Source organism: Strongylocentrotus purpuratus, unplaced genomic scaffold (genome assembly GCF_000002235.5).
Source record: "Strongylocentrotus purpuratus isolate Spur 01 unplaced genomic scaffold, Spur_5.0 spur5_scaffold_9, whole genome shotgun sequence".
Lineage (NCBI taxonomy): Eukaryota > Metazoa > Echinodermata > Echinoidea > Camarodonta > Strongylocentrotidae > Strongylocentrotus > Strongylocentrotus purpuratus.
Window position 1 is genome coordinate 26,209,629 of NW_022145615.1, and position 15,431 is coordinate 26,225,059.

Consider the following 15,431-nt stretch of genomic DNA (forward strand, 5'->3'; position numbering starts at 1 on the left):
CTACATGTGTGGTAATGTACATACCCATCAGAGGATAAAAAAGTCATCAGGCTTTATAATAGGAAAGCAAAAAGCTTCCATCCCGCTGGAAACGAAATGTCTTACATGTATCTCCCACTCGGAAAACACTTGAGACTGCAAAATCGATGAATGCCCTCATATAATGACAGAGGGGTCAAGTGATGGCATATATTCTGGTTTACAGACAACTAGATTTCTTTCTCGGAACAAATTCTGATTAGCTTGTATGAGAAGCAATTGTTCATAGGGCTCTTGATGACAAAATAGTATCATCAGTTTAAATTGGACACATTCTTTGGAGTAATAAGCCCCTCTACTGTTCTGAGTTTTTAATGGAAAAATTGGAAATGGGAAAACATCATAAAACATGATAATTGGAGTCACATTTATCAAAAAAAGTTGTCACAAACAAGTTGTTATTAGTAAAGGTAAGTATATATCATCATATATAACAATATAGGACATAAACAATTGCTTCAATTTACTTACCGGTACATAAAAGTTCCTCCAAGTAAATAAGTCCTGAGAAAGACAATTTTCAGACAGGATATTAAGCCTAATTATGTTCCAGTATTCACAAGTAATTTGTTTGGAGCCAGAAGATGTGCATGTATGAATAAAGTCTATAATCACAGTTAGGTAATTGAGCAAAATGTAGTGACACAAAATGACGTGTCCAGAGCGCAAAATGCAGAATAGTGATGTTTGATAATACTATGTTTTTTTCTGGACATATATCCAAATAAGGATTAAGCTAACATTAAGCATCAATGAGATGATATATGTTGACTAACTCCATTGCCTAATAATGTGGTTCTTTCTACCTCTGTGTGATGGATTTATGATTTTCAACAATTACCCAATTTGCATTCCAGACGGTCATTTCATACCACTACATTTTGCTAAGCTACCTAACAATCTTCTGGCTCCAAACAGCAGATACATGTAGAATAACAGTTTAGAAAATAATCCTTTTGGAGCCAAAAGGGTCATTAACGCATATAGTGTAATATATCACAAAGTTAACGTCCTTCTGGCTCTCAACAGACAATATTTATGTTCAGTAATATCAGGCTATCTGTTTGTCAAAGGAATGTAGAACAATGAAAGGTCCTTAAAATGTCAAATTTATTTTGAAGACCATTCAGTCTTAATTTTGTTAATTATCTTGCTGCAAATAAGACATGACTAATTTACATTAAATAATTTCGATGATCTAATCATCTTTAGTTATCTGCTTCCTTTCCAAGACTAAAAAAAAAATTAACCCCCCAAAACAGAAAAAAAAGACAGGAAAGCTGCTACCTGTTTTCTCAAGTGCGAAGGTAAACATCCTCGATTGTAAACCAAACCTCAAATCCTATCTCTCTCATCAGGTGTGGCACGTCAAATCATGTACACAGGTTTCCTCATAAACTATAATTACAATTAAGAAGCCCATCAAAATTACCCCTTTGGTGTTGATCCTATCAGCAAAATCAGTAAAACAATCAGATGTTATCAATTAAGTAGTCTTATAATGAAGTTTCACACACTTCATAAAAGTGCCGATAGTCAGTTATCACAGGCTATAATACCAATATACCTCTGCATATTTAAGTTACTGATTATACAGCCTTTACAGGTGGCCGACAGTCAGTAGTCATGTAAGGTGTTCGCTGGCTAAGTACTCCTTGATTTTGAATTTCTCATGAACTTGACGAGCTGGGTCCCTTAGAATTAAAGCAGGCCAAATTCACATTTCTTTACTTTGCAAAGACAAATTCAAATAGATGTGTGATGACTGATTGAAGTTCACAGTGAAATCAAATATCAGTAGTCAACCCTCGAGATATGAATTTCTCTTAGATAGATTCATCTTCTCTGTCATATTTCAGATAAATAATATTCAGACTGAGACTGCCAAATGACCTTTGACCTGTGTCATAAACCATGTGACACTCAGTAGGGTTATCACACTCCCTGTTTATAAACATGAGCCAGTTATACTGGCACGTTCCAAGTTCCCATGTTCGTGATATTGGGAAACTGCTGTAAAAAAATAATTTCCAAGCTAAATGGTTAATACTGCATGCATAAATGTATATGTTTTACATATGGTGCAAGCCTAACACCTTAATACTTTGCAATCTTGGTCACCGAAATTCCACTTTTCAGTCAAAAATGCATATTCTCCTGGTCTCCACAAAGAACATATTAAGAAGTTACTGTGGTAACCATCAATTTCAACAACAGTATGGAATTTGCCACTCAGAGGTATTGCAAGGTTTGATTCACTTGAACAAATCTTCAAGAGTAAAATAGCGCTATAAGCAAATACCACCTGCTGACAGCCGAAAGGACCTTTATATCTCAGTTATTAGAGATTTAATGAGTTTATCCTCAAGAGATTATTTCCAAATCCCATTTTTATTAAATCATGGTAAATAACATGTTCAATAATCGTTTATCAATAGTACAGGTGTACTAGAATATTTAGGTCAAAGAAGTTCTCCATGAAAAGCCTCAAGATTAAACCAACAGACAAGAAAGCTAGAGTAAAATCCTTTGCAAATAGTTCACACCTAACATGATCTTGGGGAATTACATTTAACAGTGTGTGCACATTACCTGGTAAACACCTCCCCAATCGTGTTATTTACAAATATTGACACAACTCTGATTAACCAATTTTTTGACTGATTGCTCGGCCTTTGTGCCTCCTAAACCACCTGATCTGTAAATCTTGTTTTCCTTGCGTCCCACTGAAAAAAGCATTACAAGGTCATGTATCACTTTAATTGAGAATGTTTAATTGTCGGGCAATACAAGATGTCGCATTCCTCCCCCTATGAATCAGTGCATCTATTATATTCATTATTCTCAGATCAGATTGGAATCGATTTATCTTACATCAACAGGGTTTGAAAAGCTTGTCGTAAAATTGACTTTTCGATGGAGTCTGGGGTGAATGATTGTCCGCATTCATTCTTCAAAAAGGAGCCGGTATGTAGATATTGGGTGTGAACCATGTATGACCTTACCGTGCCTACAAGCTCTCATTAATTGGAACAGTTCATGGCAAAGAAGCTATGTGTTGCCGCCAAAAAACCTTCAGGTCTTCAAATTCCATTGATCTATCTACTCAGACGTTAATTCATTTCTTAATCCATTGTAACATGTGCAGTTATGGAATGGGGATTATTTTGATAAGGCCTTGATCGAATGGCTGGGGTTTGTGATGGCAATTTTCTAAAATTAATCTCCTTTTTTTGTACAGCTTGTAAAATACAAATTCAAATGTTTCATCATCATATAAAAACAAATACATAACTGCTCCCTCCCTCTTCCACATTACTTCAGAGACATCAGAGTAGGCCTATATATTCCATGATCAATCACGCCCTCATTCCTTCTATCTTTTTTTCTTTCATCTTCTATCTCTCTCTCTCTCTCCCACTCTACCTCTTCTTCTCTCTCTCTCTTTCTCTCTTCACCTCTTTTTTTCTCTCTTTCATTCATCCTCTCTTTTTCAACTTTTTTCCTCTCTCTATTTTGTACCCTCCTCCAGCTTCCTCTCTCTGCCCATCTCCCACTCTCATCCCTCCTCCCCTCTCTCCCTCCCCTCCACCCCTTCTCTCTCTCTCTGCATCTTGCACTTCATATTTTCCCATCTCTGCACCTGCCTGCATGCACTCTTCTTCCACCATTGTCATTCTCCTTTTTTGACACTTGTTGGGCAAACATGACCCTGACCTTCAACTTGACCTTGTCACATATTTTCCAAAGTTATGTCAACTGGAAACTGTTTCACTCAGGGGTGAAGTTCCAGGCCCTGCCAACACCGGACTTGGAATTCCATTTTGTGTCTTTTGGATAACTTACGACCCAAATCTCTTGAGATAACTGGACCATTGAGCCATGGCCATCGCTGGTCCTTAAGGAGATGTAAAAATGTCATAAAATATTGCTTTTAACATTTGGAATATATCGTCTGTTTGGAGCCAGAAGGGTGTTAACTCTATGGACTATGGTGAGTTAGCTAGCGCCCATCTGGCTCCAAATGGACAATATCCAAATTGTGCAAGTCTTGCAAATATTACACCATCCAGTAAATCAAATACATGTATTAGGCATATATATATTATATAGCACTCAGATTTCATACTTGTCCATATCCACTCTCTTAGGTTAAAGACCTGAAATGGGAACATATGGCCCTATCTATCATATCGTCGCTGTTTTCACGAAGTGACGGTAATGAAAAAAAAATTGCATTCACTTTGCGTTACGATTTTCCTCGCTACCGTCACTTCGTGAAAACAAGGACGATATATGCCTACATTCCTCACCAAAGGTGTAGCATTGACTCATCTCCAAAACAACAGAGAGACAAATTCACATTCTGCTACTCACAATAGGTATTGCAGATATAGGCCTATCTCTACAATAACTTTGTATGTTTCCTACATTTCTTCAATCATTTTAATCACATTTTGATTCACTCTGAAAAAAGATCTGTACCATTTCTTATGACCAGTTCAGACTCTAGGAAATTTTATACTAAATTTGTATAAAGAAATTTTTCAGTTTTTGTTCAAATGGATGCTCAAAAAGCTGGTGTTTTGTACTATACAACAACATACAATATCTCTTTGAATATACAACATTTCGTTACATATTTCGCAATTTCTTTATATGACACTCAGGCTAGGGGAAATGTTATTATTCATCATATTCTCGTATAGCTGTACGATGAATTCTGGTTATCTGAACATACACAGAGTAAAACACCCACTTAGACTTGGTGTCTCCAATACTTGCAATCAAATAAAGAAAAACAACAACGATAAAGAAACAGAGAAAGATTGCGTGCAAACCAACATTAGGATACAGAGGTCAACTAGTACTCTACTACTTTAACAATCATTCTACATTATTGACAGAGTGATTAACAAATAGATTAAAGCTTTTAATGGGCTTTAATTCCAGATTATTATGTTAAGCTTATCCAAAAAGTGAATGATTAGGATGCAGAGAATAATCTATAACGGGAACATTTTATGTCTAAGAATGAGCAAACCAGTCCAATTCAATTAAATTTATCATACAAAAATATATAATATAATTTTCTGTCACCTTAAAAGATCAAATTTCTGATTCAGTCCGGACATTTTTCATAATTTTTTGTTTGTTTCATAATTTGAAGATTTGAAGTTTAAATTTAAAAAAATGTATTTAAAAGCAATTCAGCTTTTTTTTACCCAAGTGCTGGGTGAGAGTAATTTTATGTTTAAAATCAATATGAAGTTTTATAACTTATTTACTGGGTGTAAGCCACAAATCTGTTTAAATAATATGAAGTTTATTAATTAAGTTATGTAATCTATTCATTCAGATTTATCTGCAATCAAGTTCATTCTAGTTTATCTATTTTTTACCGGAGAACATTTTCATTTTTGCATGGTAGCCATTTTTCAATGCATGGGCTCTGAAATCATATCAGAAATGGCACACACAAAAAGTTTGTTTACTGGTAGACCTGTCATTCAGAAAATAAATAGGGTATGTAATCATTGAAATGTGTTCTTGAGTTGCATGTAGGTCTACCAGGCAGTAGCTAAGGACAGACTCGACAGAGGATATAATACATATAATTATAAAGACCTGCTGAATGCTGATGGAGCTGTCTTCTATAATGTTTTACCATGCTCAGCATTAATCTCAGCTCTCCTTTATTTTTATTTCTCTACCTCTCTCTCTCTCACTCTCTTCATCCTCCCTCTCTCCTCTCTCTCTTGATCTATATCTGCTCTTCTCTCTTTTCTCTCTCTTTCTTTCTCCCCTCAATTTCTATCTGTCACTCTCTCTCTCTCTCTCTCTCTCTCTCCCTCTATCTGTGTCCCTCTCTGTCCCTGTCTATGGTCTATCTATCTATCCATGTATCTATCTATCTATTTATCTGTTCTTCCTTCAATTCTTGTTCTGTTTCTCACCCACCCTTCTGCCCGGAGCAATGGTGTTGCGCTAGGTTTAGCATGAAATTAACATTCATGTCTGCATTCATGTCCGTCCTTCAGAGGAATATGATTGGATCAGCCAAATTACATCATCAGCACAGGTGTGTGACTGTCTGTGCCTCAAAAGTCTTCCCAAGACAACTTTTGTTGAGAACAGTCACCCTTAGCCCCCTAGAATGTATGGTGGTGGAGGGGGGCACTGGGAGGGGGGGGGGGGTTATAGTCTGGACTCTGTGCATGTTTTTTTTTAAAATCCACAAGGTAATTGTGCTATTTCTGTTGGAGCTATACCCGACAGATCAATTTCATTAAATAGACTGAATTCAGTATAGAAAATCAGTTTTGGATAACGCACTATAATAGACAGACCTCATGCAATGCTTAGTGTCATGTACAGTCAGTATCACAACCTGTCAAATGCAGGAGAATTGAACATTTTACTTTCAAGCCTGCATGGGGTCCTTGACATGATTATACCTCCATTATATTCCTCTTACGGTAGGATTACAACATCACAATGTTGCAAACCAAGTCATGTTTCGGATTGTGGCAACTTTGAATAAAGAACTCTTCTACCGCAATCCTTTCTACAAACATGAGAGAGCCCGGAGTTGAAATCTGAATGCTACCTGGTAGGTAGATCTTCAGGGCAGATCACTTAGAATAATAATGGTGGAAAGAAAAGAACATGATCTGAAATAGAGAAAGCTCTTGTTCAAAGATTCCTAGGATTCCCCTAGAGCTACAGTAGTTTATAAATACACTAATCCCCTATTCTTTCCCCATGAATAAAACCACTCTATTCTGTGTCTTTGCGGACGTTTTGCTTGGAAATGTGAAAAAATACAATTCAATGAACAACTGTAGTGCAACAACTGTAGTGCAGCATCTTGATTGTGTATGCTTTTGCGATTGGATAGTTTTTTCTTCACGAACCTAATGAAATTGCATATTTTGGAGATCAATATCTCAATCAATTTCAATGTATTTCTCGTTTTTTCACACAAATCAGAAAGCCATTTTCTTTGCAAATCATCACCAGAAAAAAAAGTCCTAACCCAAACACATCAAGTTGATTTTTATTTTTTAAAATATTTTTACCAATATAGTTGTAGTCGGCATTTATTGCATAATGGAAACAATTAAAGTATGGCTTCCATTCCAGCTGTGCAAAACCATTGTAGACAAATTTAATATTTCTAAATGCCAGACTAATAATGGCAAAATAAAGAGGACACTACGAGAGGAGTCAAAGCAATTTCATCCGTCATTCCATTGACCCCCAACCGCAACAAGTGGAAGGGTCCCCAAACGTGTGTAAATCATCTCAATGGTACCGTTCAATTGGAAACATCAACACTCCTAAGATCAGTACAATATACAGGCGTGAAATAGTAAACAAATTGGCAACAATGCCACACTAGTATCAAACCCGACCCTGTCATACCAATGAGGCAGACACCACAGCAACACTAGATGGACAAAAATTGCCACCACCCCACCCTGAATACCAGTAGCCAAGAATCGGTAGATCTGGACGTGTGACAAGTGATTCCAAAGCTAGAAATTCACTTCAAACAGTCAAACAGTCAAACAGTAAAGAAAGGACAATAGTATTTACAATTGTTACGCTTGGTATGCACAGTTTCAGGTTTGCGTGAAATCTAAACACAACTCTACCCATCTTCACAGGTGAGTACAACCAGAAATGGGAGAAGGAAAGTAGTGGATTTGTGAAATATGACATGGAGCGATCACAAGTGGTTTGGTCACTGAGGTGTCACAGAGCAATTGAAGGATTTAAATCAACAATATATTGTGAATTGAACGCTGACTCGGTGCCAATTTGCAGTTACCTCTTACTGTGGGTTGTTTGTTATACTGCCCTGGGTTTCCAACTTTCCATCTCTTGAAAAATGGGCATGCTGTGTTATCAAAAGCCTGGGGACATTTTTCTATTCTTGTTTTTAAAGACACTGTCAATTTAAACTAGAGTAGAGGTGATAAATAAATTGTAACTCATCAAAAAACTAGTCTCCACTAACATTACTAAGTCCATGGTATACAAGCCACGATTCAAGATCCAGTTTTGTCAAGTAAAAGTTGTTATAGGCCTAATTACTGATAATCTATGAATATTAACAACAAAGAAAATTAAATCTATAGCATTTCATCCCACATTACCAGTCACGTCAGAATTTCAGTTTTCCAGATGATCTACTATTAAAGTTGATGGTTTTACTAGAGCCTGGACGTGCACCTGCCCAAAATGTCAGATAAAATGAAAGGGTTTGTGTCAATCTCTTGCAGTCGAACTTCAATACAGCATAAGCTTGACACAGAAATTTGGTATTAGTTGTAAACAAAAGATGCCAAACACTGCAGATGACAATATTTTCGTAATAAACAAAGTCACAAGCAAGAGAGAAAAAAAAGCAGATTTGTCATTAAACTTGTTAATGAATCATTACAATCATCTAATATATCCCAAAGCAAAACAAGAAAAGTCTTAATAAATTTCTCACAAACGGATTAAAATACAAACCACAAATTGCCGACCAAACCAACACAGACACTAAAAAGTGAACATCATCTTTCTCAAATATTGTGGTTTTCTATTTTTACTAATGTAAATATTTCCTTGTCAACTTTGTGTGGGCAATGTGGAAAATACTCTCTTTTCAATGACAGACAGGGACTTCAATAGAAGCCAAAGTCCAATGTTTTGTCAATTTGTTTTGCCAAGCCATAGTCATGACATACATAATTGTTACCGATGATCATTCTTGCATATATACAAAATGTACTTTTGACAAATGATGAGCTTTCTGTTGGCATTTAAGTGAGCAAACAAAATGAAGGGCTGAACTAACATCCTATTGTGTGAGCATCATAATACAGTACAAGGTAAATCAATTCATCTATGAATTATGGAATTGAATCGGTATGAATTGCTCTTTGAGACCAATAATAGTCGGCGACAAGACCGACACCCAGACTGACTATAGAGCAAATAAAACATTACATTACTACCAATGGCAAAGAACCGGTCGGTGCTGGAGTCAGGTGGAGTTGGTCTGTTGGTGCAACTGAGGTATAATGGATACTCTGATCATGCTTTACAGTGCTAGGAGTATTTAAAAAATAATATTAAGTTCTGCTCGCAACTGAAACAAAAGAAGGAATTGGAATAGAACTAATTGAATATGATCTCATATTGTTACACACGTCCACAGAACAATATGATCAATATTTGGATGTTCCATGCACAATTTCTGATGAACTTTATGGTAAAGACCTGAAAGAAACTTAAAAATCTAACAAGCCAAGTCCATCACTCATCCGTTTCGTAGGGTGCCTGAACTCAATGCACTGTTATCTCACAGAGGTTTTTAGACTTCTTACACATACTGCTGCTTCATAGTTTAGTTGCACATAAACAAGGGTATTTACATCCAAGGCCAGAAAGGATTTTTCCAGCTTTCATTAGATTATTATTCCACTTCGGGAGAGACCCCCCCCCCCCCAAAAAAAAAAAACTTAATATCACCTTAGAATGCTAATTACATGTATGCTAAGAAGTCATTTTACCTCATTATGCAGCTGTGGTTGTAGTTGCTGCCTCTTTCTTTTGAATCTCTTGTGTTTCCTGGCAGCATCAGCACCAACATCCAATAGAGTGTAGATCACCAGGGAAACAAGAACAAACTTGAGTAGCATCTGCATCTTGATGTCGATCCTCCTTGGATTCTACACAACAAACAATGAAGAAGGTGGTTTCCCCTTCTCTCAAGGCTCTCCGGCAAAGTGATGTCTAATACTTGGCAAATTTGATTGGCTTCCTTTCTAGTTAGATGATAATAAATTGGCTTATAAAAAAAAATTGTGTATACTTTTTGTAACTTTCAATCTATTTGAAAGTGGTTTGATCCAAGCTATTTAGGATCTCAGTCTCCAAAATGCTTACACTCCTCTAAATTTACAACAATAATTATACTCTGACTGAGAGTTTGAAAATTTATGCCGGACCTTGATTCCTGTATCCAAATCAGAAGCTCCTCATGCAATCAACGCAAGGCGCAGGAAATCAGCTCAATCATCCACCATAAATATGAAGAGATTGGGACAAATTTCTATCCCAATTTGGAAGAGAGCAGTTGAGGTATACAGTCAATGGCCAAATAACCTGAAAGTCACCTATCGAAGTTGCAGTCTTCTTTTGCAGTCCTCCAAAATCATGTACAATATGATGTGAGGTTATGCAACTTGATGAAGCTTCTTCCAAAAACCATCATCGATCTCAAAACATATGCAAATCACTGCCCAGTAGTACAAATCCAGGTTTGCAATCATACAGGAATGCGATTAGAGAGAGCAAAACACACATCAGTATTTGATCGGTGGATTTGTATTCGTCTCATCTGCCGATAAACACCAAGTTCTACCTTTTTATCAGGCAAGTTGATTTTAATTCCAGAGCCAGTGCAGCATTGATGATGAGGTAGCTGGCAGCATGAAGCGTGTATATATACTAGGTATTTACCATGTGACTTTTCTACTACTGCCACTCTGCTTATCATCGCACAGCATCAAAAACTCACCCAGCGGTTTGAGTGAAGTGAGAACACTACTCTGCAAAGCTGCATGCTGTAGACACACACAGTGGGATGCCTAGGCTCTTTACTCAGTGAGTGACAACCCAGAGTGGGAGGGGCCTGTAACTCAGTCAGAACTTGAGTGGCCAATCAGAGGAGAGGAAATAGCCATAATGGGCAGGGCTTCAGGGCTCTTTGCTCTGAGGATGTATTACTTGAGACAACTTAAAGGGGTTGGAGGGAAAAGGGTGATAAAATTATATATATATATATATATATATATATATTATATACTCATGTTTACATTTTGTTGCTTTGGAAATTGCCTCTCCATAATTTGCTGGAAGAGAAGTTTGTTCAGGAAAAAAAAAAATTGCGAGAAGCCAATAGAACTACAATACAAATAACTAACAAATACTTCCAAGAAACCATATATGATGAAAGTAGATAATTAGTGCATTTCTATTTGCATCATGGATACAAAAGTAATCCTAATTTTATGGTGATTTTTTAAACATATACCTCAGAGTTATCCATTTCCTATACTGGAAAGGAAGTACAATATGTTTTCCACATTTTTTCCCTTTCTTTTGTCTTCCGTTACAAAAATTTATATTTTACAGAAACTCAAATGATAATTGATAAGAAGAAAATAGACTATTAACAAATTAATTATTTAGGTAAATGATATGGCACATTTTGCTGTTTCTTCATTCAACAATTATATTCAATATTGCACAACATGGCAAAGAGCCATGAAATGTGTTTAGAATTTGGAAGAAAACACATTTTCTTGCTTAATAACAATATAAAAATTAAACATAAATAGAACTTGTTTTTTTGAAAGTTTGTCACATCATTTGGTACAAACACATTAAGCTACAACATTGTTCTCCTTATACTGCTGCAAAATAACTAATTTGTCTTGGGAATAAATAAACCAGACTTCCTACTTAGTCAAATTACAGAACTCTATAAATATATTTTTTGTTACAAATATGATGGAAATCTTATGCTAAACCAAGAAAAGGCGAAATAGATTCTGTTTAGACCCAGAAGGGCATTAAATTGACTCGTTGTAAAAGGATTTTGAGTTAACTCCATTCTGGTTCAAAGCTGACAAATTCAGCCATTTTTAATTCAATATTCAATGTCTAGAATTCTAAAAACAAATACTTCCTGTACCTCATGTTTTATTAATTAAATTATTGAGCAAAATACTTCTAGTGTGCTTTGGCCGAGATCAAAAGCCTTAATCGACAAGCAATGTTGCTATGAAAGAGTCAAAAGTGTTAGCCAAGAATGAGGCAGAGTACCTCAAAGATCTTAAATGATTTTACCATAAACCATTCCACAAATGTCATGACTTGCGAAGAAATCCATTGTAATCATCATGAAAAAAGGTAAACATGAAGACATTGGAGAAATGAGTGAAAGAATGGGTGAGAGAATGGGGAAGAAAGGGGAAAGAAAGAGAAAAGGAGAGAGAAATCAATATGGAAGAAATTAAATACAAAGGCGCCTCCTTTAAGTTTACCACCCCCCCCCCCCTTGCTGAAGTGCAATTTTAGACCCCAACAGATAAATCTTACTTGTCAGAGATGCCCCCCCCCCCCCCTCCCAATAAAAAAAAGCTAGAAAAGAAAGAAATCTTCCTTTCATTCCATCAAACTCTTTGAAAACTGAATCAAACCTCAAGATTGACTTCACAGAGTTGATACATGTACATGGGCTCTGGCCAAAACATGAAATAAACTCCTGGAGAAACAGCGCTTGTTGATACAGCAAACATTGGGCATTTCAAGCACTCCTCTGCGAATTAGCTATGTTATATTTGCACTTTTAACATCTCCAGAACATTACAGCAAGCTGTCGCAACATAATCATGATGCTGACAATGCTAGATGGGGTACCGGTGATAGTCGGATCAAGGAAGGCATTCAAAGATGTGGGTTTATTCATTGTGCCTCACCTCATATTGAAACAAGCCTACTGTAGCTTTTGATTGATCAAGGCGGCAGCATACAATATTTGTCCAGTCGAATGGCTTCAAGCCATACACAATGGGATAACTGGCTTAACTTAAGTTGGTGTCTGGAAAGAGGGATTACTGTATGTGTACCGGATACATACATGCAATGTTAATAATGGATGAAGGCTGATGGGGACAGTTGGAGGAGGGGGAGGAGTTGGAAGTAGGGGGCGGAGTTAGAAGGACTTGGGAGATGTGGACAACATGGGACATAGTACCTTTAAATGGTATAGCTTTTAAAATTGAAGAAGGTTGATGGGAACAGAAGCTAAGATGAAAGGATGAAACGAGGGAAGAGCAACCTCCACCCTGACTGCTGCCCCTCATAGTAGTACATAATTATGGTGATGGGGTGCCATTGGGGACAGGGAAAGTGGAGAATCATTAATGTACATGTACGTTAATTAATTCATGTTAATGTGAATATAAAGCATCTCATATTTCTATTTAAATAAAAAATGTAATTCAAACAGGTGTATAGGACCAGTGCAAAGGTGCATACATTAACATTTTGGAAGAAGTACAGAGCAACCAAATTCTCCTAGTGCAGAAATCCATTAGAGGACTGTGCAATAATCTCTTTGGCACTAGAAAAATTAGGAAAACAAGGATTACAACATCACAATGAGTATGTGTATTTTTAAATCACAGAATTGAACATATGCGCTATAATATGAAGAAAAAAAGATGTAATCTTATAAAAACACTGTTAATCTCACCCAGCAGCCATGTGAGATTTGAGGTAAGTTATATGTGCATTGAAATATGATCACTTTTGATTTAGCAACCACAACAAAAAAAAGGCAAAAGAGTTAGTTTCTATTACACTACGAGGACAAAAGTGGTTTGTTGGCTCCCATAATGAAATACAAGATTTTCCATCTCCATTGAGATTAAAAGAGTAAAAAGTAGACTCCAATCCCAGAAGAAAATTTGTCGTTGACACAGATTATCGACACGGATACCCAAGTTCAAGACTGTACACGAATGTGAGAGGAAACAAAAAGACCATTTACCTGTAAATCAATTTCTTCATTTGCTATGCAGTTTATACCCTTCAGCAAGAATTATCATTGAGCGGTTCTTTCTATAGGATTTTCTTTGACATAAGAAAGCCCCGAGGAAGTATTATCCAGAGCTTGGCCTTTCGTCTAGACTGTGTGTAAATTTGAAGCAATAATTTGTCCAAATATCATATGAAATGGGGTAAGAGTTACCCCCCATTTTGTAACCCTTTTCTCAGAGTTTATGCTCCAATTGTATGACCTGAATAAATAGCAAGAGAGGGGCGGGTGTTAATCTTTTAAGGGGCAGGATCAAGATTTCCACACCTTGTTTAGACACTTGAAGGCTTATGACTTCAGCACCTCACTTCATCTCTTTCCCCTCTGCCTTGTTAAACGTTGACATCTTGCAGCAGGTATATTAGAGCAAAGTCTAGGGCTTGTTGTACTGCTCTTTTTCCTGGCAGAGTTTTGTAGGAACATGGACCTGTTAGATCCACTGTATATTGTAGACCCATGGCAGCAACCCTGGCATATAGCTCAGTTTGCTTTACATGTCGCCTGAGCATGAAGGAATTCATATCCCGAGCTGGAGGTGTAAATCATTTTCACCTCTCATTTTATTTGATAGTCAAGAAGGAGAAAACTTCACAGCAGCTTGGAATTGTTAGTACATTGCTAGTTAGCAACTGAAATCAAAGAAATCTGGTAATAGGTTGTTTGAGTGACCAGTTTTACCATACTCATTTCCCCCAATAGACTGTAGTGTTGTGGAAACCATTTGGCAAACGCAAAATTTGGTTTTGATTTTGAATCACAAATATCTTCATAATCAGACATGCAATTAGCTTGTAAATGTCATGGGGTTCCTGACTGACCTAAAGGTTTATGATTATCATTGCAGCATTATCTAAATCCAGGATTTTGTTTCAGAATCTGAGACAAAATTACCGGATCCCTTTAAAGATAAAGACCAGTTACGGTCATGCGATTGCATTGTGAAAGAAACGTTGTTGATCATCTAGCATATACTGTAAGTATTGGTGTGTACTGCAAGGTTCTGGAAGAAATTTGGCCCAGTCTTGATAAAGTTACAAGCACTGTACACAGAAAGATGTATATGGGACTACCCCCACACATACGCAACACATGCGTTATATCTATCAGGTCCAAATAGAAATAATAATTTACTAAATATATCAATTAGTAGGCGGTTTCTCAGCAAAATTTGTATGATCACGTAAGTCAAACATATTCTTTCACATGATTGGTAATAAGAGCTTCCATTTCATTTTTTGAGAGGGGGGCGGTTCCAAAACTGGTCTTTATCTTTAAGATGAAATTAATGGCCTATGAAAGAGATTTTGGACACATTACAAAACACCTTAATCCGAGGAAAAGGTTTAATCACTTTTAGACCATGCTAATCCTATTTCACGCTTTTCACTTAGTTCAGCCAGAAATTCTTGATCCCTTCAATCCCTATTCAGCGGCATGACAGGGAGATACACTAATGCTGGTTTACTTCCAAAGTGAAATAAATGCTGCAGAAGTCAGAATGCGTAAACAACAACACAATGGTGTCTTTCTTATCCTAATGAAAAAGTAGCTTAATCCCATCCTATGAGATCCCAAAATCAATTTAAAAGAGACGGTTCGTTAGAAGTTGCTTGCATTTGTTTGGAAACATGTCAAATCTGTTAGTAAACCTTTTGAGCCCCTTGCAAGGTAACGCTGCTTTTTTATCAGATTATTTGGAAAACCAAATGGAGAGACTATA

At 36.6% G+C, this 15,431-nt stretch overlaps 1 protein-coding gene across 1 annotated transcript in view; it reads right to left on the reverse strand.

Annotated features, from left to right (window-relative positions):
* Positions 1 to 9,746, reverse strand: part of LOC115920530 (glutenin, high molecular weight subunit DX5-like) — a 44,452-nt gene extending 34,706 nt beyond the window's left edge. The window contains exon 1 of the mRNA XM_030976401.1: positions 9,612 to 9,746. Coding sequence (XP_030832261.1) covers positions 9,612 to 9,746 — 135 coding nt within the window. The remainder of the gene's footprint in view (positions 1 to 9,611) is intronic.
* Positions 9,747 to 15,431: the final 5,685 nt, after the last annotated feature.